The 26087-nt window shown below is 40.6% G+C and overlaps 1 protein-coding gene across 3 annotated transcripts in view; it reads left to right on the plus strand.

The window, feature by feature from the left end:
- Positions 1-26087, plus strand: part of dgkb (diacylglycerol kinase, beta) — a 794652-nt gene that overhangs the window by 290752 nt on the left and 477813 nt on the right. For all 3 annotated transcript variants that reach the window (XM_087987111.1, XM_087987112.1, XM_087987113.1), the window contains exon 13: positions 10277-10375. In XM_087987111.1, coding sequence (XP_087843237.1) covers positions 10277-10375 — 99 coding nt within the window. The remainder of the gene's footprint in view (positions 1-10276; positions 10376-26087) is intronic.

Consider the following 26087-nt stretch of genomic DNA (forward strand, 5'->3'; position numbering starts at 1 on the left):
TGCATAACATTTACTGTTCTAGTTATCAAGTGGAAATGTATTTGGGTCCAGGAAGAGTAGTTGGCTCACTTGCTTATTATTTAATCTAACCAAAGTTAGCTTATCCTGCTGCGAGACTTGGAGAAGAAGCTGAGAACTGTTGTTTTTTTTTAAATCTGCAATTAACATTCAACTTTGTCAATAAGCAAAAAGAAGAAGACCCACTTCCCACAAAGTCCATCAGAGTTTTTTTTCCAGATGTTGCAATTTGATAATTTTCTTGTTAAGCCTGCACACTGCCAATTTACAGACCTGCTATTTATCATTGAATTTCAATGGCTCATTGAGGTGCATTCATTTAATGTTGTATCGCCTGGTGAGCATTAATTAGCGAACAAGTAGCCACGCCATTGCAGTTGGGAATTTGCGTGACAAATGAATGAGATTACAGTGCCACTGAATTGGAGTACAATGAGGCCTTGGCGTCCTTAGTATATTAACCCTACTTGGTTCTTAATTTCCTGTTGCTTAGTTACCTGTGGTAAGTGAACTTCTCTGCATAAATATCTCTATGCACCAGTCAGAGGTCAGATACTTGATTTCAGAGTCTGCTTTTAATTCGAACTTAATACGCAGGGTTTTTTAAAAAATAACAGCTACTTTGCTTAGCTTAGTTAATTGAGGAAAACAGCATGGGTTTAAGAACCAATTAGAGTTTCTTTTCTTAGCACATACCTTACTATATGTTTTTTTTTCATGTGAAATAATGTTAACTGTAATTATTATTTTGATACATTAGAAATTAGTGTTTCTCCTGACCTCTTGATTGCTGATGTGAGAATCGAAGGCTTGTTTCCAAACCTTTATTTTCACAAAGGAAATGTACGAGTTCAATCTTATTGGCCATATGCTCTGTTGCCTAGTAACCTGCAGACTTTGTTGGGGCTTAAGGTGATTGTTTTTCTTTTCCATAATGTACATGAGCTGGCAGGAGATTAGTTTCAAATATGTATATAGTTAGATTTGGTTTTTGAGAGGGAAATACAGAGAAGTTGCATCTATTTTTGGGTTTCACACAAGCGATTATTTTAAATTTAGTAAACTGCAAGGTGTTGTTTGTCCTGTTTATAATGTGTACTTTGAAGAAGTAGATATAATCAATAAAATATATTATGCTTATTAAACACGCAAAAGATTAAGTACATTGTTGTATCTGCCGGCAAAACTCTCGGTTGATTATTAACCTCAATTGTTATTAAGCATACATTAACTGCAAGTAATCTGGTGAATGAGCAAGCCATTCTTTAAACTTTCACTGATGTTGCTTACAATCAATCATGATAAAATGTACCTAAGTGCTTGGCTGATGAGATTTCTTTTTGGCTATCTTGCCCTCCACACAGCAACAGCTGGGCTCCCACCAATTCCTGTCTGCAGTAACATAGAACATAGAACAATACAGCACAGAACAGGCCCTTCGGCCCACGATGTTGTGCCGAACATTTGTCCTAGCTTAAGTATCTATCCATGTACCTATCCAATTGCCGCTTAAAGGTCACCAATGATTCTGACTCTGCCACTCCCACAGGCAGCGCATTCCATGCCCCCACCACTCTCTGGGTAAAGTACCTACCCCTGACATCTCCCCTATACCTTCCACCCTTCACCTTAAATTTATGTCCCCTTGTAACACTCTGTTGTACCCGGGGAAAAAGTCTCTGACTGTCTACTCTATCTATTCCCCTGATCATCTTATAAACCTCTATCAAGTCACCCCTCATCCTTCTCCGTTCCAGAGAAAAGGCCTAGCACTCTCAACCTATCCTCGTACGACCTATTCTCCATTCCAGGCAACATCCTGGTAAATCTCCTCTGCACCCTCTCCAAAGCTTCCACATCTTTCCTAAAATGAGGCGACCAGAACTGCACACAGTACTCCAAATGTGGCCTAACCAAAGTCCTGTACAGCTGCAACATCACCTCACGACTCTTGAATTCAATCCCTCTGCTAATGAACGCTAATATACCATAGGCCTTCTTACAAGCTCTATCCACCTGAGTGGCAACTTTCAAAGAGCTATGAATATAGACCCCAAGATCCCTCTGCTCCTCCACCTTACTAAGAACCCTACCGTTAACCCTGTATTCCGCATTCTTATTTGTCCTTCCAAAATGGACAACCTCACACTTGACAGGGTTGAACTCCATCTGCCACTCCTCAGTCCAGCTCTGCATCATATCTAAGTCCCTTTGCAGCCGACAACAGCCCTCCTCACTATCCACAACTCCACCAATCTTCGTACCGTCTGCAAATTTACTGACCCACCCTTCGACTCCCTCTTCCAAGTCATTAATAAAAATTACAAACAGCAGAGGACCCGGAATGATCCCTGTGGAACTCCACTTGTAGCTGGGCTCCAGGCTGAATATTTACCATCTACCATCACTCTCTGACTTCGACCGGTTAGCCAGTTCTCTATCCAACTGGCCAAATTTCCCTCTATCCCATGCCTACTGACTTTCCGCATAAGCCTACCATGGGGAACCTTATCAAATGCTTTACTAAAATCCATGTACACTACATCCACTGCTCTACCCTTATCCACATGCTTGGTCACCTCCTCAAAGAATTCAATAAGACTTGTAAGGCAAAATCTACCCCTCACAAATCTGTACTGGCTGTCCCTAATCAAGCAGTGTCTTTCCAGATACTCATAAATCCTATCTCTCAGTACTATTTCCATTACTTTGCCTACCACTGAAGTAAGACTAACTGGCCTGTAATTCCCGGGGTTATCCCTATTCCCTTTTTTGAACAGGGGCACAACATTCGCCACTCTCCAGTCCCCTGGTACCACCCCCATTGACAGTGAACACGAAAAGATAATTGCCAACGGCTCTGCAATTTCCTCTCTTGCTTCCCACATAATCCTAGGGTATATCCTGTCAGGCCCTCAAGTTTTTCAAAATGCCCAACACATCTTCCTTCCTAACAAGTATCTCCTCTAGCTTACCAGTCCGTTTCATACTGTCCTCATCAACAATACGGTCCCTCTCATTTGTAAATACAGAAGAAAAGTACTCATTCAAGACCTCTCCTATCTCTTCCGACTCAATACACAGTCTCCCACTACTGTCCTTGATCGGATCTACCCTCGTTCTCGTCATTCTCATGTTTCTCACATACGCATAAAAGGCCTTGGGGTTATCCTTGATCCTACCCGCCAAAGATTTTTCATGCCCTCTCTTAGTTCTCCTGATCCCTTTCTTCAGCTCCCTCCTGGCTATCCTGTATTCCTCCAAAGCTCTGTCTGAACCTTGTTTCCTCAGCCTTATGTAAGCCTCCTTCTTCCTCTTTACTAGACATTCAACCTCCCTCGTCAACCAAGGTTCCCTCACACAACCATCTCTTTCCTGCCTGACGGGTACATACATATCAAGGACACGTCGTATCTGTTCCTTGAAAAAGTTCCACATTTCAATGACATCCTTCCCTGACAGCCTATGCTCCCAACTTATGCTCCTCAGATCCTGTCTTGCAGCATCATATTTACCCTTCCCCTAATTGTAAAACCTACCCTGTTGCACGCACCTATCTCTCTCCATAACCAAGGTGAAAGTCACAGAATTGTGGTCACCATCACCAAAATGCTCACCCACTAACAAGCCCATCACTTGTCCTGATTCGTTACCGAGTACCAAATCCAATATGGCTCAGGTTAAGAACTTGGGGTGTCATAGAAGGTTGAACATACAGCACCATTTGGGTGTGTGTGTAGTGCGAGCATGATAATTCCTTCTGATGTCACAGCATTTTCAGAATTGATATTACAATAGAAAATAATATCTTTATTGTTAATTTTAATTTCCAACTTTAAGGTTGAAAGGAAAACCATTATTGACACAGCAAGCTGTTGTAACTGTAAAACAAGTTAATTGTTCAGGCTTTTAAAATAGGAATATAAAAGAAACGCATTCTAAACAATAAAAGAAAAGCCTTCTACCTAATAGTAAAATATGGCTTTGGAATATCATATGCATCATGGACAATATGTAATTAATCTGAGATTGCATACTAATGTGGAACAGCTACTCCTCAGTGTCATGTCTTCAGATCTTTAATTGTTCTTCTGAGGTTCATTTCATGGATTATGTAGTCGCAAGAAAGATTTATTCATCCAGTACTTGACACTGGAGATTTGCTTTGACAGCCTTAGCACAATTACATTACTCAAAAGAATTGATAGAATACCTAAGGATCTGAGGTATTAGAATTGAAATGCTTGTCTAGAAATAAGGATCTTCATAACTTTAATGGGTAGATGATTAGATGACATAATTTAGTTCGTGTGAACACTTTTTTTCTGAGTTGCAGCTCAGTTTATCTCTGTGCTTAGCTTTGTAAAGTTAAATATGATAGTGCGATATGTACAATTTTGGAGCTGATCTGCATTCTAAAATCAGAATCATGACTGAATCAGAAGATTAAGGATTCAAAAAATATCCCCCATATGACTTTGAGCTCAAAATTTAGGATGACACTAAGTCAACAATTAGAGCTGCTGTCTTTTGGCAATGAAAATAAAACCTGGCTACTTGTCCCCCTGATTTTTATCAGGGATGGCTTAACAAGAGGTTGGATTTTAGTAGGATCTTAAAAGAAAGAATGAAAGTGAGGGATGTTTGAGAGGGAATGCAAGAGTATGGTACCTTAAATGATGTTAGCTATATCCACTCGTGGTGTTAGACAGAAAAGCACAAAATGGAGTAAGGAATTGGAGAGCTCTGGGTGGGGAGGGAGGTGGTGTGGAGGGGTGTGTTGTAATGCTGCAGATGGTTAGAGATAGAATGGGCAAGATCACAAAGTTATTTCAAAATGCACTTACAATTTTTAAATTCAAGGTATGAGAAAACCAAGACTCAAGGTAGGTTAGCAATGACTAGTGGTGAATGTGTCCGAAAACGTTAATAATTTGAGTGCATTAAGCACTATCAATTGTGCTGATCTCATGAATTCGTGGTCTGAGTAAAGTAGGTGCCAATAAGGGACAGACCTGAGACTAATGAACTCCTAGCAGTCTCTGCAGTAAAGTAGTCATATTCAAGTGATCTATAAAGTGGAGAAGTAATACACTGGAATTATTTTATTTATTCAACAAGACTCTTCTAGTTAGATCAAAAAAGGTGGCCATCCTTTGAAGTTTAATATAGGTAAGTGTGAGATCTTGCATTTTGGAAAGTCAAATCAAGCCTGGAGTTTCATGGAGAATGGTAGGGCCTGAAGAAGTGTAGTGGAACAGAGAGACCTTGGAGTTCAGGTCCACGGTTCTCTGAAACTGGAGGCACAGGTAGACAAGGTAGTGAAGAAGGCTTTTGGCACCCTGGCCTTCATCAGTAAGGGCATTGTAGGGAAGTTATGTTGCAGTTTTACAGAATGTTGGTGAGGCCACACTTGGAGTATTGTGTTCAGTTTTGGCCACCTTGCTATAGAAAGGATGTTATTATTAAACTGGAAAGAGTGCAGAAGAAATTTACTAGGATGTTGTCAGTACTCAAGGGTCTGAGTTATAGGGAGAGGTTTGACAAACTAGGACTTTTTTCTTTAGAGTGAGGAGGGATCTTATCGAAGTGCATAAAGTCATGCGAAGCATAGATGGAATGCGCTCTGTTTTTCCCAGTGTTGGGGAATCGAGGACTAGAGGGCATCAGTTTAAGGTGATAGTGAAAAGAATAAAAAGAAAACTGAGGGGCAACATTTTTACACAGAGGGTGGTATGCATATGGAATGAGTTGTCAGTGGATGTAATCAAGGCAGGTACATTAACAGCATCTAAAAGACACTTAGACAAATGCAAGGATATGAAAGGTTTAGAAAGATATGGGCCAAGTGCAGGGAAATGGCGTTAGCATTGATGAACATTTTGGTCAGCATGGACCAGTTTGGGCCAAATGGCCTTTCTCTGTGCTGTAGGACAGACTCTATTCTCATTCATGCTACACCTTTTGGGCTTGAGGGAGCCCTCACGTACAACAGTACTATATTGCGAAATTACTAAGTGTTCTACAAAGTTAAGTCTAACAGTTCTTCTGTATGACTTGGGAGCATTTCAGGAAGAGACTGTGTCTGCATAAAGCTGAAAGTGTTTCACAGTTCCTAGCTCTGCATTCCCTAATTCTGAGGATCTTAAAAATAAAGGCAACAAAATTTCTCTCTTCCAAGCACCATCAAATCCTAGAAATCCCAAATCATACATCTTATACAAGTGATAGCAGCATTAACAGTTGTTGATGTAGAGTCACTATGTAATTCAGTCTGACACTTCAGCTTAATGCTGTATTGGCAGATATTTTGTCTTTCAGATGTGGCATTAAAATGAGGCTCCATCTGTCTGGTCAGATGGATATGAAATCAAAACATTCTGTGGTATCAATTCTTCGAGTAACCTGGCCAAATTGTTCCACGCCACCAAGACAGATTAACTGATGATTGATTTCATTGTTTGTGGAACTCTGCTCTGTGTCTGTGAGCTGCCAAATTTGCTGATGAAACAGCAATGGCTGCACTTCAAAACGAGTTCAGCCTTATGAATTGCTTGGGGGCATCTTGAGACGTTCAAAGGCATACATAAATATGAAAGGTCATTCTTTAGAAAAACCAACTCCAAAAATGACAAGGTTCCATCATATTATTTCATATTGAATAATTTGAAGTAACTCACCACTTTACTATTGTAAAGTCCCACAACACTAAACATTTAGGTTTTTAAAGTAGGAAATCCAAGTTTTAAATAACAACTTCTTTATCTGCCTCAGCATCCAGGGAAAAATAAGTTATGCCTTTGCATTGTTCACAGTTAGGGGAGGTACATCACTATTACTTTAGATTAATATCTAAACGAGGGCTGGATTTTGTGTAGCTGAGGTATTCTCACCCAACACTTTGTGAAATGACAATAAACACCTGTCGTTCCCTTGGGGTAAACCAGGTACTTAAGTACATACTGGATCAGTGGTGCTGGAAGAGCACAGCAATTCAGGCAGCATCCGACGAGCTTAAGTACATACTGTCAGGAATTTCCCACGTTAGAGATCCAGATGGGCTGGCCAATTAGAAACTGGCTCAGTGCCAGTGGGAGTGTGGCAGTTTGGGCAAAGCATCCGCCAACTAAGTGATTAAACTCCAGATGCACTGTTTTTTCATTTCAAAAATATACTTTATTCATAAAAGATTTTGATGATCTGTACAATTGGTCATGCCATACATATGTAAACATTCCATTTCTTTGCATACAGAGACAGAGTAATCATTCATATATACAGGTCTGTACGATTACTATCCACATATTTAGCAGGGGGACCAGTGGAGCCCCCTTACTGCGTCGGACCCCTGTGCTTAGGCAGGCAGACGTTACACGGTGGTCTTTCCCCACCGCACCTTGGCGGCAGCTGCCCCGAGCTTCAGCGCATCCCTCAACACGTAGTCCTGGACCTTGAAATGTGCCAGTCTGCAACACTCCGTCGCGGTCAACTCCTTCAGCTGGACCGCCCAGAGAGCGTCCTTCACCGAGTCGATGATCCTCCAGGCACAGTTGATGTTCGTCTCGGTGTGCGTCCCGGGGAACAAATTGTAGAGCATGGAGTCCCGCGTCACGCGCTGCTCGGGACGAACCTCGACAAACACCACTGCATTCCTCTCCAGACTTCTTCTGTGTATGCACATTGCAGAAGGAGGTGTGTGACAGTCTCGCCCCCCTCCCCTTGAGGGCAGCGTGCGGTGAGGGAGAGAGTCTGGGCATGCATAAAGGATCTCACAGGCAGAGCCCTTCTCACCAGCAGCCAAGCCATGTCTTGGTGCTTGTTGGAAAGTTCTGGCAGAACTTTGACAGTCTGCTCAGGGAACCGCTCGATAGGATCCGCCCTCTCCTTTACCCAAAGGGTCTCAAGGACACTACGTGCTGACCACTTCCTGATGGACTTGTGGTCAAAGGTGTTTTTCTTCATGAACTTCTCCACGAAGGACAGGTGATACGGAACGGTCCAACTACTCGGAGCGTTCCGCGGCAGCGAGGCCAGGCCCATCCTTCGCAACACCGGGGACAGGTAGAACCTCAGTACGTAGTGACACTTGGTGTTTGCGTACCGGGCATCCACGCACAGCTTGATGTAGCCACACACAAAGATGGCCATCAGGGTGAGGGTGGCATTGGGTGTGTTTTTTCCCCCGTTGCCCAGATCTTTATACATCGAGTCCCTTCCGACCCGGTCCATCTTTGATCTCCATATAAATTGGAAGATGGCCCGGGTGTCTGCAGCGGCACAGGTTCTGGGAATAGGCCAGACCTGTGCCACGTATAACAGCAATGACAGTGCCTCACACCCGATGACCAGGTTTTTTTCCCCACGATGGAGAGCGACTATAGCTTCCCAGTTTCTGCATCATGCACTGCAAATGAGTGTGGGTGGGGGTCAGGAAGAGTGGATAGCCAGAGTGGATGGCCATCATGGGATGAGGGCGGGTGTATTGCTTTCATTTGCCCCTCCTTTTAGATATTGGATTACTTGATTGAGAATAGAGTGCCTGATAATGAAGCATTTCCAGGAGGCCACTGGTAATCCTAACTGGGTGGAAGAGCCATGCAACTCCAATTAAATCCCTGAGTCACTATTGAATATGGGCTGAGGGACTGTGGGTATAAATTCACTGATTAATGAGAGTCTAATTGACATCCCATCACCAGCAATTGAGAATTGCTGTTTAGCCCATTCTGCGCTCTGACTTGAATGGGGGAGGTTCTGCAGGTGCCAGGGGTTTGAAATGATGATTCTCCCTTGACTGAATGAGCCAGTCACTATAATTCCTACTGCAAAAGACTGCATTAAATCCAGCTTGAAGCATGGCATCACTTTACATGAGCAATCTATTAAAAACTAATCAGTGGTGACTCTATTTGTTCCATCGCTTCACCCCAAGCGAAAGCGATACCATACATATGTGGTCTGACAATTGAGAGTGGTTTGTCATTAATGTCTTGTCCGTAGGTGTACTCAGAAACTATGAGTTATTTGCTCTGACAATATCTCAAACAATTGGTGAATCCTTCCACCCACTTTTCTTCTCTGTCGCAGTAGCCCAAGCATTTTTATTTTCCAGCCCCTCTTTACTTTGTTTGTGCCCAGAGATTTCCATGTTACTATTTTCTAGCACTGCACACAATCCACAATTCAATGGCTGCCATTTCCTTTGAGCCGTCTTTCCAATCCTGCATTCAAGAAGTCTCCTCTTCTTCACTTGTTTCTGACTCTGTGCATTGCTGGCTTGGTCCTTTCTATCTTAGTTTTCTTAAATTTTTAGTTTATTTCTGAGTTTGTATTTACTTTAGAAGCTGAGGGGAGTTTTCGAGCAGGAATGACTCCAGTTTCTCATCATTACTTGCCCTCAGACAAGGTCAGATGCGTCGCTCAACATTTAGCTTTGCCTAACAGTTGTTTGGTGAAGCTCCAAATTCTAACATCTTTCTGCACAAAAGAATGGATATGTAATGAAAAAATAGAATATTCAATTCCTTAAAGTGAGTTCCTTAAGAATATAAGTTACTTTTACACTGTGTACCCATTGTCAATATTCTTCCTTTCTGCCTTAATCTCCTTAATGACATACCTCATGCACAATTAAACTTCCTTTTAAAAATTAGCTATGTCTGTAAAAAGCTGGTGCCCAGCCTAAATTTACCATATTTGGAGTACTGTACATGTACTTTGTTGATCAGTCATGTTCTGGCCATTTGGAGCCATATCGGCTGCTTAGGGAAAGACCATACTTTCCTCATTCCTGAAGAAGGGGTTATGCCCGAAACGTCGATTCTCCTGTTCCCTGGATGCTGCCTAACCTGCTGCGCTTTTCCAGCAACACATTTTCAGGAAAGACCAAAGAGCATGTTTAAAAATCAGGAAGTACAGGCCAAAGATTGGCAATGACTATTAGTGGATGAGTTGTCAATACATTTGTACAATATTCCCAGCTTGGTAGTTAATGCTCTGAGTTTCCTTGGGTCTGATCCTACCTCCACTGTCCTAACTTTGCCAGAAGCACATCAGAAATCTTTATTTATGAAAATGGAGTTTGTACAGTTCTGGTAAAAGTATGATGCTGGAGCAGAAATAGTCTGTGAAATAACTATCAATGACTATGCTAAAATGGGTAATCAGTTTCCAAGTTTATTTGTTATTGATTTTCAATGCTAGCTTGATTCCAAGTATTTGACCATCACCTAAATATGTTTTATTTTGATAAAAACAGCTCCACAACAAGTGTGCTTCACACGTGAAACCTGAATGTGATTGCGGACCACTGAAAGATCATATCTTACCACCATCTTCGATTTGTCCCATTGTACTGGTAAGTTGCCTGTGTTGTGAAATCTCTCGCGTTGCTCATAAAATCAGAAATTGGGTAAGGCATCCAAAATGTTTACGTGCAATATAATAAAAAACCTCTTGTTACTCTACAAAAAGAAAATCCAAATACTTTGTAAATCAAATACTCAGACTTAGCACTGTCTGATTAAGGAATAATCTCTATATACTGGTGTTATTTGATGAGTAACCAGGGATGGCTGTGATTCAAAGGGGGGAAATTGTACATACAGACAAATTCACTGATTCTAAGTTTCTTGTCAGGAGATATGTTTGAAAATGTGGCTATCTTTAAGTCTGTACCACGATGACCCAAATCTTTGTTAACTGTGGCTTGCTAGGAGCTTACAACTGATGCACACACATACTATATTGTATAACCAATAGCTAACAACCACAATAAGCTGAACACTGTATTGCATTCTATGATTACAAATGGGCAAATATTATGAATTTATGCTCTGACATGGTGTTTACTCCATTGGCAGTGTATACCATAACTGTAGTCATATAGTCGTCTTAATTGTCCTTGTGCTACCCCAGGCCCTCTCCCTTTTCTCACCTACATCTTGTTCCTTAGCAACACCATCTGGAAAGACAATATCAGCATCCACATTTGTACTGACAACAGGCTGTTATGCCTTACCATTGCCTCTCTAGATCCCTCCACTGTTTGTACATTGTGGAACATCCATTTCTCAATGGTGGAAAGACCAAACCCATTTGATCTCTGCCACAAACTGCACTCCCTGAACATTGACTCCATCCTTATGTCTGGTAACTGACTGTGATTTAATCTAACTATTTGAAAGCATGGTGTCAAATTTGACAGAGTTAGACTTTCCATTACATATATAAGACATCATTGAGACCACTTGCTTCCACATCTGTCATTCTACTACTAAAAGTTTCATCTATTAATTTTTGTCACTTTTAGACTTGTTTATCCCAATGCATTCCAAGCAATACTCCCATTTTTCACTCTGATCCTTAGTCCTAGTGACCTCTAACCCTTATGTTTGTTGACCTACTATGTTGAATCCTGGACTTCCTGCTATAGGAAGGATGTTGTGAAACCTGAAATGGTCTAGAGCAGATTAACAGGGATGTTGCCAGAATTGGAGGGTTTGAGCTACTGGGAGAGGCTGAATAGGTTGCTGATGTTTTCCCTGGAGTGTCAGAGGCTGAGGGGTGACCTTAGAAAGGTTTATAAAATCATGAGGGGCACAGATAGGACGAATAGCTGAAATCTTTTCACCAGGGTGGGTGAATCCAGAATTAGAGGTTTAAGGTGAGATGGGAAAGATTTAAAAGGATTCTAAGGGGCAAGGTTTTCACACACAGTGGTGCATGTATGGAATGAGCTGCCAGAGGAAGGGGTGGAGGCTGGTACAATTACAACATTTAAAAGACATTTGGATGGGTATATGAAAAGGGAGGTTTAGAGGGATATGGGCCAAGTGCTGGCAAATGGGACTAGACTAATTTAGGATATCTGGTCGGCATGGACGAGTTGGATCGAAGTGTCTGTTTCCGTGCTGTACATCTCTATGGCCCTATATTCTTGATCCTGGCTCCAGGAAGGCAACAAACCATTCTGATGTCTTATGGTCAGCTGTCAAAATGTTTGTGCCTCTAACTGGAGAGTCCCCTATCACAATCGATTGCTTGGAACCTGATGTACCTGTCATTTTGTTAGAGTCAATCTCGGTTGTCAGTGCTACATTCCCCTAAGAGTCCATCACAACCTATGTTTTCCAAAACAGTTTGAGTTGGGGATGGCCACAGGAGACTCCCTCTCCTACCTTTCATGGAGGTGATCCATCCATCTGACTGCTTCTGCGGTTTTTCTTTCTTCCTGCAACTGCTATCCAAAGCACCCCCTTGCTCCTGTAAATTCCTCATTGCCTCTAGCTGCTGTTCCAACCGATCTACATGATTCGCAACCAAACATACTTCCAGCAAACATAACCATCTGTAACATAGAAACTCTCCCTAATCTCTCACATCCGACAGGAAGAACACATCACTCTAAGTGAAGGCCATTTTGCAACTTAACAATCTACAGAAAATAGCACAGTCTTACTGTTCTAAAAAAAAACACTGCTCTGGGCTAGCTTTGTACCCATATTTCATATTTTTAAAGTTTAATTATGAGTCACATCTCCATAAAACATAATCAAAAAGGATTTCACTCTACTCACTATTGTAGATTTACCAAAAAAAGTTACACTTTAAAAAAAGCCACTTAGCTGCTCCCTTGTTATGAGTTCTCCCATACAGGTTTCTCTAAGGTCAGCTGTGAATTTTACTGTTTGTTAATTTGTGATCATCTGCAATTCTGATTAGAGTCAGAGTCATACTGCACAATTGCAGACCTTTTGGGCCAACCTGTCTGTGCTGAGCAACATCCCAATCTGACCTAGTTCCATTTGTCAGCATTTTGCCTATGTCTCTGTCAACCCTTCCTATTTATGTACCCATTCAGATATCTTTTAAGTGTCATATTTGTATCGGCTTATGCCCAAACGTTGATTCTCCTGCTCCTCAGATGCTGCCTGACCTGCTGTGCTTTTCCAGCACCCCATTCTCGATTCTGTTCTCTAGCATCTGCAGTCCTCTCTTTCTCCACCACTTCCTGTGGCAGCTTGTTCCATACATGCACTATCCTCTGTGAAAATGTTACCCCTCAGGTCCTTTTTTAAATCTTTCCCTTCTTGTCTTGAACCTGTGCCCTCTAGTTTTGGACTTTCCAAGCCTAGGAAAAAGACTTTTACAATTATGACATACTCTTCATGATGTAATTACCCTTTATGAGGTCACACCTCAGCCTCCGATGCTGGTGGGAAAAAAGCCCCTACCTATTTCGCCTCTCCCTGTAACTCAAGCCCTTCAGTCCCAGCAGCATCCTCGAAAATGTTTTCTGCACCCTCCTGAGATTAAGAATATCCTTCATAAAGAAAGGCGACCAGAAGTGAACGCAGTATTCTAGAAGTGGCCTCACCAATGTCCTGTACAGCAGCAACATACATCCCAACTCCTATACTCAATGGTCTGACTAAAGAAGGTGAGCATCAGATGCTTTCTTCACCACCCTCATTATGCCATCGTGTATTTTCCTCATCACTGGACGTAATAATAAATGAAGTGATTTTGGAAAACACTTGGTAGCCCAGGAAATAGTGCTCACATCCCACAAAGGAATAAAAAAAAATATTTTTGACAGAGAGAGTAGTGAACATCTGGAACTGTTTCCCAATTACCCCCAACCATCTAAAAAGCTGCTAAGGTTATGTGAACTGGAAGTTTTAACATTAAGATTTTTTCTTTGTATTTTAGTGATCTAGAACCAATCGAGGTGAATGGGCCTACTGTATAGGTCAGTTATTATGTAATTGAATTCAGAACAGGCTGGAAGGGTTGAATTTGCCTACTCTTATTCCATCTCATTATAAAATCTGCCAATTTCTCACCTCATTGAATTTAATAACTGGGCATCTTTAAAAGCTGGGCTGTCCATTCCACCAGATAACTGCTAAGATAGTGAAGACAAAAACGAACCCCAAGGAATGAACATTAAATGTATTCTTTGGGTAAACCGGGGTTAAATGGCAGAAAGTAATTGGGACAGTAGTGAGCGTGCATTATTCAATTGCCATTTCAAGGTCATTCAATCTATCCAGTATTCGTTATGTTGATTTCATATGATTTGTAGTTACCAGGAAATAGTATTTCCATTTGTGAAGGGGAGTTAGTTGTGACAGAATTGTCACAGGAGTACAGACTGAACAGCTGGAGGACACAATACTGAAGCATTGCAACTCCAACACCAGTGTGGGGCAGTCTTTACCCCACCAAAGTTTATATGGACAGCTTCTTCTGAATGCAGACACTCTAAATTATAATGCAGAATAGTTATGAAGAAGTAACAACAGGAAGTAAGGTCTTGTGTAAAAGAAATATGTGATGATGGAATACATTTGATATAGATTCCTAATTCCCCCCTCAGTGAGGGTGTAATATTTTAGAACAGCCATTCTTTATTGTTAGAATACAATGGAAGTGCTGCTTAACCTTTTAAATTTTGGCTGGGAAATTTATGTCTTTGGCTATAGAAATTTATCAAAGAGAGCAGCTGTGAGACGTTTCCAAGGTTTTGACTTTATTTGTGACTTGGTTATTATTTCTTGTTGGAGGTATTATGGAACATGGTAAAATGTTCTGCATGATTGGTCACATGATCATATAATTTCCCATTGCCAGAGGGGAGACACTGTTAAATTAGCAACATATTTTGGTTGGACTTGGTATTTGGGCTTTTCAAATGTAAACCAGCAATGTTTTAAATTATTTGACATATAAACCGAAGTGTGTCTGTCGTGTTGCCAACGTTTTGTGTGGTCCCAGAATAATAGAAAGAAGCATGTTCCTTCAAATATAAGATCATAGTGAAACCTCAATGTTGTCACCTGGGTCAGCTTCCTTTTCTCGATTAACAATTAATTAATCTAAAGGAAAATGCACAAAGAGAGCTGTCTGGTGGAGAACTCCAGTGGCAACTTTCCCTTCCCTGCCTGCTTATTTCTTAATTTTCTTGTAATTAATTAGCAATGATTCGTATAGCACTATTGTCATGACTTTATCTTTGCATTTATTCCTGGCTTGACTATTAATTAATGGTTCAGTATTCTGTACAGCATCAATGAAGTATGTTGTCTTGGAGAAAGGAGCTATCCTGTTGCAGTTTTTCTTTATGGATTGCTTCATTGCTTAAATAGAGGCTAAAATACAATAAATAAAAATAAAATAAATAAAATAATCTAATTTGGCTTTTATTTAGTCATCTGATCCATATGAACATTTCTTATATTTTGATCAGGAAAAGTATTCATTGATGCCATTAAAATTTTCTTGCTTCCTTCTCAATTTTAAACTCTTGATAACAAATTCAATATTCCCATAAGAGAATCTGCATTTCTAATCGGAGGTTGACTCTTATCCTATGATTCAAGTTAAAAAGGAAACTTATCACATTGCCCTACGTGAAGCATCTGTTAATCTGCTCTAAGTTCTAAAGAAAGAAAGGATACAAAGGAAGAGGTGTCATTTGTCCAATGCTGACATGTGAGCCTATACTAAGAATAATTTTAATGAACCGCTGAAATACAAAAGCATGTATGTCTTTGGGGAAAATTAAGGTGACCTATAACAGATTATATCTTAGGCTTGTAGTGGTTCATTTTGTGCTGATCTTTATTTTCATTGATACTGTAGTGTGGATTGAGAAGACTCTTGGTGTGAGATATACTTGTCTTGACCAAACTGTTAAAATGAACAATGACATTAAATCTCTATTCCCAAGTTTTAACTTGATTCTTTTGTTTTTTTTTTCAAAATGATCGTTCAGAACATTTATATCAGTCAACATATTTTTCTGACAAGATATACCACCAGCGCTTCACCAGAGATTCTCACTGATGATGTTACTTTGTTATGGTGATGAAACGTCTGAAAACAAACCTAGCTCAGCGAGCTAACTTGCATACTTATTAACCTGAACTACAAATCTCAAAACTCGCTATATACCACTGTTGAGAAATATATCACAAGCTATAGGCCCAGTACTATGAAAAAATACTCTGCTGAAGTAAAATTTGGTTGCTAGTTTTGCTTATCCGGTTGATTTCTTAGCCTCCAAAGTATTGAAATCATTTTGGTGAGTTCTGAGGTTTCTGCAGAGGAGTCCGTAAGAAGGACAGTGAAGATTAGCCTAAGGCTTCCTGCAGGGTAAATTGCTAATATTGTCTGTTCAAACTTATATCAGTACAAGTCCAATCAATGCAGTGTCTTAGATTTTCAGTTTGTTGTTGAATGCCAGGAACAACTTGCCAGACACCACTGGCAAGCTGTTTTGTGATGGTATGAATGGCAAGAAACACATTTCCACCATTCAAATATCATTACAGTGTACCTACTGTATGTAGAAGAACATATGACTTTCCAGGCACAGGAAGTCTGCACAATTAGGTAGAGACCACGTGGAATATGTCCCGAACCTATTTTCCATTTTTCCACCCTCTGAGAAATCTAATTTAAGCAAACGTAGTGTGTGATTAGAAAATACCAGCTCAAATGTTCATGTTGTTTTCTTTTTAATCTTGCCACCCTTTTTTTCTTCATTTCTTCACTTGTTTTATACTTTCTTCCTTTTACTTTTTCAAATCAACTTAATTAAAGTTTGGCTTTGCTACGACTGTTGCCAGCTCGGTTTTTTAAAGTAGTTCTCTCTTTGGTCTTTATACTTGATCAGACCACAGCATATTGACTGGAACACAACAATAACATGTGAATGTGGATTATATCCTACGGTAGGCTGTTTGAAAGAGTCTACAGTATTTGGCAAATCCTCTCAAAAGATTGACTTCTGTTGAAAAATAGTGACAGGATTATTTTTCTCTGTTTGCACTACCATGTTTTATGACCGTTCAACCAAATATTATCCTTTGAAACAGTTCAGATTAGCATTTGGCATCTATCCCTACTGTGCGATGTTGAATCAGTGCCACAGATGACATCATTCCGATATTATCACTATGGTGACAGTTAAAATCGATGTAAAGTACAATCAGCTTCATGCTTTTGTTTCCAGATTTCTTCCTGTTCTAGTTTTTTTCCATTTGTTTAACTTGATCAAATTCCCACTTTTTTGCTTTTGTTTTGGCTTTTTTTTTGGTTTTTTTGAAAATCTTTTGGTTGGACCAACCCCACACTTTCAGTAATTCACACTCCATCTGTTTTTTGTAAGTGTCCTGGCAGCTCTGAGTGAGAGCGCTTAAACCACAGAGCAGCTCAGGAGGTAGCTCAGTCACTGTTGGGGAATCAGAGCAACTAAAGAATGTGCAGTAGGTATTGGGTAGGAACAGGCAGCACAACAATTAGAAGCAGATTCCAGTTTTGTTGTAGGAACGCAAAAATGTTGAAACAGCAGCTTGTAAAAATCTTAATCGATTGAAATCTGCACGCAATATCCATGCATTAACACACAATTTTAAGAATTGTCACTGTTTTATTTCCTAACTACTAATGTTCTGCAGAACAAACCAATGTGACACATTCTTACAGGATAATGTATGTATGGAACCAGATCAATCAAATATAAGGTGGATCATAACAATATAAAAGAAAAAACTAGGAGATGATGTGAAAAAGGCCCTTTAACATTGTTGGCAGGGGGTGACATAGAAAAGATGTTTCCACTTGTGGAGAAGTTCAAAATTAGGGTCACTAATAAATCTGATTAGAAACGCAGGAGAGACATCTGGGTGCGGCCAGACAAACTCTCAGTCTGAAATTGCCCTGCACAGTTACTGACATTTGCCCATGCTGGAGGGGTGGTGCTAATGTGGGACTTCCTCCTCCCCAGTGCTAGCAATCAATGTCACGATTCCAGGCTACACCAACCTGGTTATAGCACTCTCGGTCATCTGGAGAAATGCATAGCACTGTAGGAGGACAGTCAGTATCCTTCTCCGCTCTGCGAGGGTGTGTTCTGCCATCTTCTCGCCTGTGTTACCTCACGGTCCATCTATCTCTACTATTGTACTTGCCTCCCATCAAGATTCAGGCTCTACCACTCTCAAGTATTGCCTTCCTGACTCACTCTTGCCCACTCTGACTCCTGACAGCACTTAACCCTGTTATATCCTCTATGCAACTTTCTCACTCACTTGGGATACCTTCGTCCCCTGCGCCAACACTAATAGCTGTGTCACCCACTTTCATCTCCCATTAAAACCTACCTCCTTCACTCCATGAGAGAAATAGTCCAGTGAAGGAAATCTGCCCCCTCACCTGGTTTGTTTTACATGTGACTGCAGACCCCCAGCAATGTGGTTGACTCTTAACTGCCCTCTGGGCAAATAGGGCTGGGCAGTAGATGCTGGCCCAACCAACAATGTCCTCATCCCATAAATGAATAAAACAAAAATAATATTGAATGTGTCGAGACGGCTAATGTGCCGCCTATCATTCCACTCCTCACTGTTTATAAGGAGAGGAGTCTGACTCTGACTGCCATGAGCAGGGTTGGTATTGGAGAATTGCTGTCCCAGGAAGACCTGAGCAAAGGCTTGAATTGACTGAGGACCCTTAACAACTAGGACAAGCATCCTAGGTCTGTGTCTGCACTAAACATACAGCATAGCAAGATAATAATATGACCCTGGGACAAAAATAGAAGTTGCTGGAAAAGCTCTGCAGTTCAGGCAGCATCTGTGGAGAGAAATTAGTTAACATTTCAGGTTAAATGACCCTTTCCTCAGAACTGATGGTAGCTAGGAAAGTGTTGGTTTATGTGCTGGGTGAGTGGGGAGGGGGTAATGAGTAAAGGATAGGTAGAGATAGAGCCCAAAGAGAGAGAAGGGCAGTTGGACAGACAAAGGAGTAGATAGCGATCTGGCTAGGAAGGTGAATATTGTTGATGGAGACTGTTGGTGGCTAATAATAGGTGGTGTGTGATAGCAGACTGTGTGATAACAAGGCTTGGTTGTGGGGGTTGGGTTAAGAACATGGGAGAGCTCAAGCCCTAACGTTATTGAGCTTGATATTGAGTCCAGAATTCTCTAGGGTGTGCTGAGCTTCGCAGGAGCACTGCAGCAGGCCTGAGACAGAGAAGTTGGCCAGGGAACAGGGTGGTGTGTACAAGTGGCAGCCAACTAGACGCTCAGGGTCTTTTTTGTGAACAGAACGTAGATGTTCTGCGAAGCGTTCACCCTGTCTACGCTTCATTTCCCCAAATTACATTGTGAGCAGCAAATGTAGTAGATTAGATTGTGTAAAGTGCAGCTTCACCTGGAAGCTGTGTTTTGTTACTGAGGATGAGCAAGTAAATTGACAGGTGTTACACCATCTGTGGTTGTAGGGGAAGGTGCCCTGAGGTTGTAAGGGGGTGTTGGGGGTGAAAGAAGACTGGATCAGGGTATCCTGGAGTCACTGTGAAGGGAGCGGAGGGAAACATGTGTTTGGTGATGTCATCTCACTGGAGGTGGTGGAAATGGCAGCTAATGATCCTCTGGATGTGGATGCCAGTGTAATGTGGCCCTGATTTGTTTGATTGAGGGGGTAAAGTGCAAAAAGGTAAGGCAATGCAACACAGGTCCAGATAGGCTTACTGAGTGAATATTGAAATGCAGTGAAAAGCTCTGAGATGCAGCCTATTCCAGTCCATGAGCTGGATGTATGACTGACTCCTGCAGTATTACAATAATAGTTGACAATGCAGCCCGTGTTGCAACATTGAAGTACAGAGCTTCCTGTAATGGATCCGAGCTGAGCACTGAGGGTTCTTAGAGGGAGCACATGTTGGATGCCAATTTCTGTGGACATGGGTTGTGTGCCCTGAGACACTGGTGTCCATCCTCCAATATGGAAGTTGTTTGGAGCAGGCAGTGGGCTGAATCTGTCAGGTACATGCTCTAGTTACTTCGCTGAGTTTTCTTGATGTCTAATTTGTTCAGTGAGTTTACTGAACATTAATGAGGCAAGTTGTGCTGTTACCAAGCGATTTAACAAGCAGGATTCCCCATCGATTGGCATCTTGCTACTGCCTGATGAGAATCTGAGCGCACGGCTTATGAAAAGCATTAAAGATGGAGTGAGATGATCTTCATGTTGATATAACCCTCACTGCACTTGTCCCCTAATTCTGCCACACACCTCACCATAGCCCCCATCATTCAGAACCTTATAAAATTCTATGCCAGGATTTTGAAAGTTTAGTAATGAACTGAGCATGCCTGACTGCACTTAACGTAACACACATACCCCTATAGTATAAATGGCAAAGTGAGTCCCTCCTGGCTCTCCAGTTGACTGCTGAGATCCCTCTTACCTCTGGTGTGGCAATTTCCTATTTCTAGTGGACAGTCCAATCTTTAAATCGAAATATAGTTGTAGTAAAAAGATGAAAGAGGATATTTATTAATTCCATATTAAATTTATGTTTTTTTTGTAGTCAGAGTTTACACAAGGCTATAGGGTTAACAAGCCTATCTCTGACCCATCTTAGGGAAAATTTATCATTGCCTCACCTGTACCTTTACACTGAGTAATGCTTAAGTGAGTTAGGCAATGTTTATAGTGTTTCTTTGAGTACATGATTTCTTAAATGGGGAATGATAGCTTGAAATCTATTCAATTTATAGTTAACATTCAATATTCAATCCTCTTCATTGTCTACTGAAACCAGTAGTGGAATAGGCTCCTGATGCTTACATGTTCATTATTCACTGAACTGCATTACAAGATTAAAATTCAATTTGTTTTGTGTTAACTTTGTCAAAAGTTTTAGGAATGGCTAGAGTTGGGGAGAGTCCCAGAGGACTGGAAAATTACTAATGTGACATCCCTGTTTAAAAAGACAGTAAGACAAAAGACTTGAAAATTACAGAGGGACTTGAAAATTACAGGCCAATTAGCCTTACCTCAGTCGTGGGTAAAATTTTGGAGTCCATTATGAAGGATGACATTTCTGAATATTTGGAAGTGAATGGCAAAATAGGGCAAAGTCAGTATGGTTTCATCAAGGGGTGGTCATGCCTGACAAATCTGCTAGAATTTTTTTGAGGAAGTAACGAGCAGGTTAAACCAAGAAGAGTCTATGGATATTATCTACCTGGACTTAAAGAAGGCCTTTGACAAGGTGCTGCACAGTAGGCTACTGACTAAGGTAAGGACCCGTGGTGTTAGAGGCAAGGTGCTGGCATGGATAGAAGCTTGGCTGTCTGGCAGAAAGCAAAGAGTGGGGATAAAAGAGTCTTTCTCATGATGGCAGCTGGTGACAAGTAGTGTTCGGCAAGGCTCAGTGTTGGGACCACAACTTTTCACTTTATTTATTAACGATATAGATGAAGAAACTGAAGGCATTTGGCTAAGTTTGCTGATGTACAAAGGTAGGTAGAGGGACAGGTAGCATTCAGGAGCCTGGGAGGCTGCAGAAGGATTTGGATAGTGGGCAAAGAAGTGACAGATGGAATACAAAATGGGAAAGTGTGCACTTTGGTCGGAAGAACAGAGACATGGACTATTCTCTAAATGGGGAGAAAATTCAGAAGTCTAAAATGCAGAGAGACTTGGGAGTTCTAGTCCAGGAGTCTTTCAAGATAAACTTGCAAGTTGAGTCAGTAGTTAAGAAGGCAAATGCAATGATGGCATTTATTTGAGGTGATTTGAATATAAAAGCAGGAATGTACTCCTAATGCTGTATAAGGTTCTGGTCAGACCACTTTTGGAGTATTGTGCGCAGTTTCAGGCCCCATATCTCAGGAAGGATGTAATGGCCCTGGAATGTGTTCAGAGGAGGTTCACGAGAATGGTCCCTGGAATAAAAAGCTTAACATATGAGGAAAGTTTGAGTACTCTGGGTCTATACTCGATGGAGATGAGAAGGATGAGGGGAAATCTAATTGAAACGTACAAAATACTGAATGGCCTGGACAGAGTAAATGTTGGGAAGATGTTTCCATTGACAGAAGAGGCTAGGACCCGAGGGCACAGCACTAGAGAAAAGGAAAGACTTTTTAGAATGGAGGTAAGGAGAAACTTCTTCAGCTAGAGAATGCTGAATCTATGGAATTCATTGTCACAGAAGGGAGTGGCTGCCAGGCCATTGAATATATTTAAGATGGAAATAGATCGATTCTTGATTGTCAAAGGGATCAAAGGTTATGGGGAGAAAGCAGGAGAATGGGGTTGAGCAACTTATCAGCCATGATTGAATGGCAGAGCAGACTCAATAGACCAAATAGCCTAATTTCTGCTTCTATGTCTTGTGGTCTTATAGTCTAAAATTTCAGTTGATTGTGGTTTAGGACAACTAGTGTAAGGTCATTTTATTAAATAGCGTACTGTGGTAGTTTTTATGACAGTTTGGGAGGAATGAACAGTACATATCGGAGGCCAGAGGAGTCTCAGCAGTCAATTGATGAGCTTCTGAGAGCCTCACTTTGCCTTTTTTAGGGTGTGAATATCATATTGAGTGTCAGTCAGGCATTGCTTGGACACCAGTGGGCTTTCCACAGGATTGAGGCCTCTGGGACAGAATTTCCACCTGTCAAGAGCTGTCAGCTAATCAGAGTTCAGTAGCTGTATTGATTTGCATCATGGTGGAGGCTCTGGCTGCTGTCAGTACTATACCCACTCACGGTTTCGCGTTGTTGATGGATCCCAGGTCACAGGTATAATTTTAAAAAAATTAATTCGCAATGGGGACATCGCCGGCTAGGCCAGCATTCATTGCCCATCTCTAATTGCCGAGAGGGCAGTGGAGCATCAGCCCACATTGCTGTGGGTCTGGAATTGTGTTTAGACTAGACCAAGTAAAAATACAGATTTCCTCCCTGAAGGACACTATTGGACCAGATGGATTTTTTTCCTGACAATTGTCAATGGATTTATGGTCATTGTTAGATTCTTAACTCCAGATTTTTATTGAATTCAATTTTCACCATCTGTGGGGTTCAAACCCAGGTCCCCAGAATATTACCTGAGTCTCCAGATTATAGTTTAGCAATAATACCACTAGGCCATTGCCTCCACACAATGACTGATGAAGTATTGGGTATTGCTAGTGATGGTCGTTGACAGGGAGGGTGCAGTGTTGGCTGTCAGTGGGTCTGCCTTTCCTGATGCTTGGCTCCTCGATCAGATACTGAGTGCCTTTGAACAAAGGATCAGCATCCCTGGAGCACACAAGCTACCCTGCACAGATTTACTCATTGTGTTCTGTACATGGTGAGTTGCTCACCCGCTGCTGGGTTAACACCAGCAGAAGCAGGAGGAGGTATTTAGTTTGCCCATTTCCAGGCTTTACTGGATGACGCTTAATTGGGATGGAGGCTGCTGGATGTGATCCGTCCACCTAATTAAATGTGTCCTGCCACCAAACACGCCACAGACAGGCTGGCGTGAACCCTGTGTTATCAATACTTTATCCTCTGGTGTTGTTTCTGATCAGAGGAGTAAGTCCCGCTTGTCGTACGTTATCCTTCCTGTTCTAAGATGAGACAAACTCTTTCACAGCGGAGCACAAAGCCACACAATATAAACTGTATTAACCTGTAGAAAAATTACCCTGTTAAACTTTTTAAAGCTCTTATCGGAAATAACTCTCCTAAGCTTAAAACCCCTTGTTATGGCATGAATTGCTAGCAAGACACACACTAGTTGGAAACTGTTGGTCTAAATTGTGTGTTGTAAAATTTGATGTAATGAAAAAATAAACAAATAAAATGAAGTTTACTTTTGTAAGTTTCTTCAAACTTTCAAAAGATTTCTATTCAAATGCAACATTCAAATATTCTTAAGGTATTGAAATTGTCTCACCTTTTTGCAAGACAACCTATTCTGAAAAGGTACTAAATGTAGAAGAGCACCTTTATTGAACACAAACATTTTGTTTCCATTATTTGAGGTAATATTCACAAATCTACAATAGAAAACATTTTGTTGACCATTTTCATGAGGATGTTTTTTTCTTTTATGTCATTTTGGAAAGGCCAAACCCGATTGGTTTGCTTATCTTTCATAAAAATGTTAGAAACAAGACAAATGTTCTGCAACATAAGAAGTCAGAAATACAGACTATTTGGCCTAAGGGTATAATCATATTATAACTGGGACATAATCATACTATAACTGTAACATTGACATGAATTGCTTTTACTTCCGCCTGATATTGCAATGATAGTGTCTGTGTAGTCTGCATTCAGACAGAACCCAAATGATCGCTTCAACTTCAGAAAGCTTTAATACAAAAACTAATTATAATGGAACAGAAACAAATTTAGAAATAAGTTAATTGAAAAGATTAATCATTTATATGTTAGTGTCTTCAAAAGCCAGATAGGTTGAGGTCAAAGACCTAACATTACAGAATTCTAATAGATGAGTTATATGGACAGAAATTTCAGATTCAATTCTGCGCTGAACGAGTTGATCTTGACAGAGTGGCTGTAACAGAATTAGAATTTCTCTCCGTGCTCTGGCTCAGGCAAAACTCTCAACCAGGTTTCACTAACCAGTGATCACGATATCCTGGTATTACCTGCTATCCTTTCATTCGCAGACCTGACTCTCTCTCAGGCAGATTGGCCAATGCAGGGCTTGTGACCATGGACGGGACTCCAGCAAGAGAAGAAAGAAAGGGGAATGTCTGACAATAAAGAGACCTCCACTGAAACAAAGGGTTAAAAAGAAACAAGGTCACTCAGACAAAGATGAGTTGTGAAAAGGTTCAAAAATGTTTGAATATTTAACGTGGGTTAATTGTGACTGGTTGGATGCTGTAACCTAGATAAAATAATCAGTGACATTAAGCTGTATTATGACCTGAAACATGATAAATTGCAGATAAATGAATAGGGAATGGAGTAGTGTTTTGGAATTCTATGATAATGAGTAGGTTTAGAATGTAAAACATTATGATAATAAGCAGGTTTCTCTGTACTTGAAACCCTAACTCCGCAGAAATTACCAGGTCTTGGTACTTAATGTTACATCCATTAATGCAATAATGTTTCAATTAATTCAGGTTGACTGAATAATTGTGCGTTATAAGTTGATTTTTAATGAGGGCACATTTAGTGAAAAGGTTTTGTATAGTTCTGATATCCTGTGGGTAATTATATTGTAATTATATAGTAAAAAGAAAGTAACCATTATCTGCTGGTGCTGTTAGTTGGACTTAATTAACAATTGGAGACACCTAATCATAAATCCCAATGAGTATGACTGGCAGTTATTCAGTGACTCTTAATCACACTAGGATACATGGTGAAAAAACAAGTCATAAAATGCAAGCTTTTCTTTGGAGGTAATATATTCTATTAGATTCAGTGAGCAAAATTTCAAAACATATACTTTGTCACCTTCCATAGTTTTATCAAACATTTTGTGATATTGTTTTGAATAATTACCACTTATACACCTGTTGAGAAAATCTGTTTCTCACTTACCACAGTATGGATCATGGCAGAAATTCCTTAGAATAATTATAAGTCTAAATTACAAAAAAATTGTATTTGTATCCAAAGGAGCTATTTCTTCTTTCTTCCACGCCTCATCTGAGGAACATGTAAAACCTGGAAACAAGTGCTTGTCCTGTAACGAAGTGATAGGCAGTCTGGCTGTAACCAGCTTCGATTGATATGCCAAGTACCGTGCGTATCTAATTTTAACTTAGTTGGCAACCAGCCCATGTCACAACTGTTAGCAACTAAAGTCTGCTAGCATTGACATTTTAAATGAAATTAGTATGTTAGCATTGTAAAGTTACATTCATCTTAGATCCTGAAAATAGGATGAGAAAGTAATCCTATCAAACAACAAGGAGGCTTCGGTGTGAATAATAGAACAGCTTCATTAGCATACAATAACTCAAATTACCACTTACTTTTCATTGCAATAATTAATGTTAGAGACTCTATAAGACCCAGATGTGTCCAGCTCTTTATTACAGTACTCATGTGATTTAGTACCCCGGTGCAGAGTTTCACATAACAGACACAATATCAGTAGTTAGAAAATCTCATGATGCATTTTCTACTTGTGAACCCCCCCCTCCCAAATCTGACACATGCTATTTTCATTGGCATGGCTTGGGGATTGTGAGCCTCAGTGAGATTCATTGGGTATGCTAT

Source organism: Chiloscyllium plagiosum, unplaced genomic scaffold, assembly GCF_037043375.1.
Source record: "Chiloscyllium plagiosum isolate Xiang-an unplaced genomic scaffold, Cpla_swu_hap1 HiC_scaffold_5, whole genome shotgun sequence".
NCBI lineage: Eukaryota > Metazoa > Chordata > Chondrichthyes > Orectolobiformes > Hemiscylliidae > Chiloscyllium > Chiloscyllium plagiosum.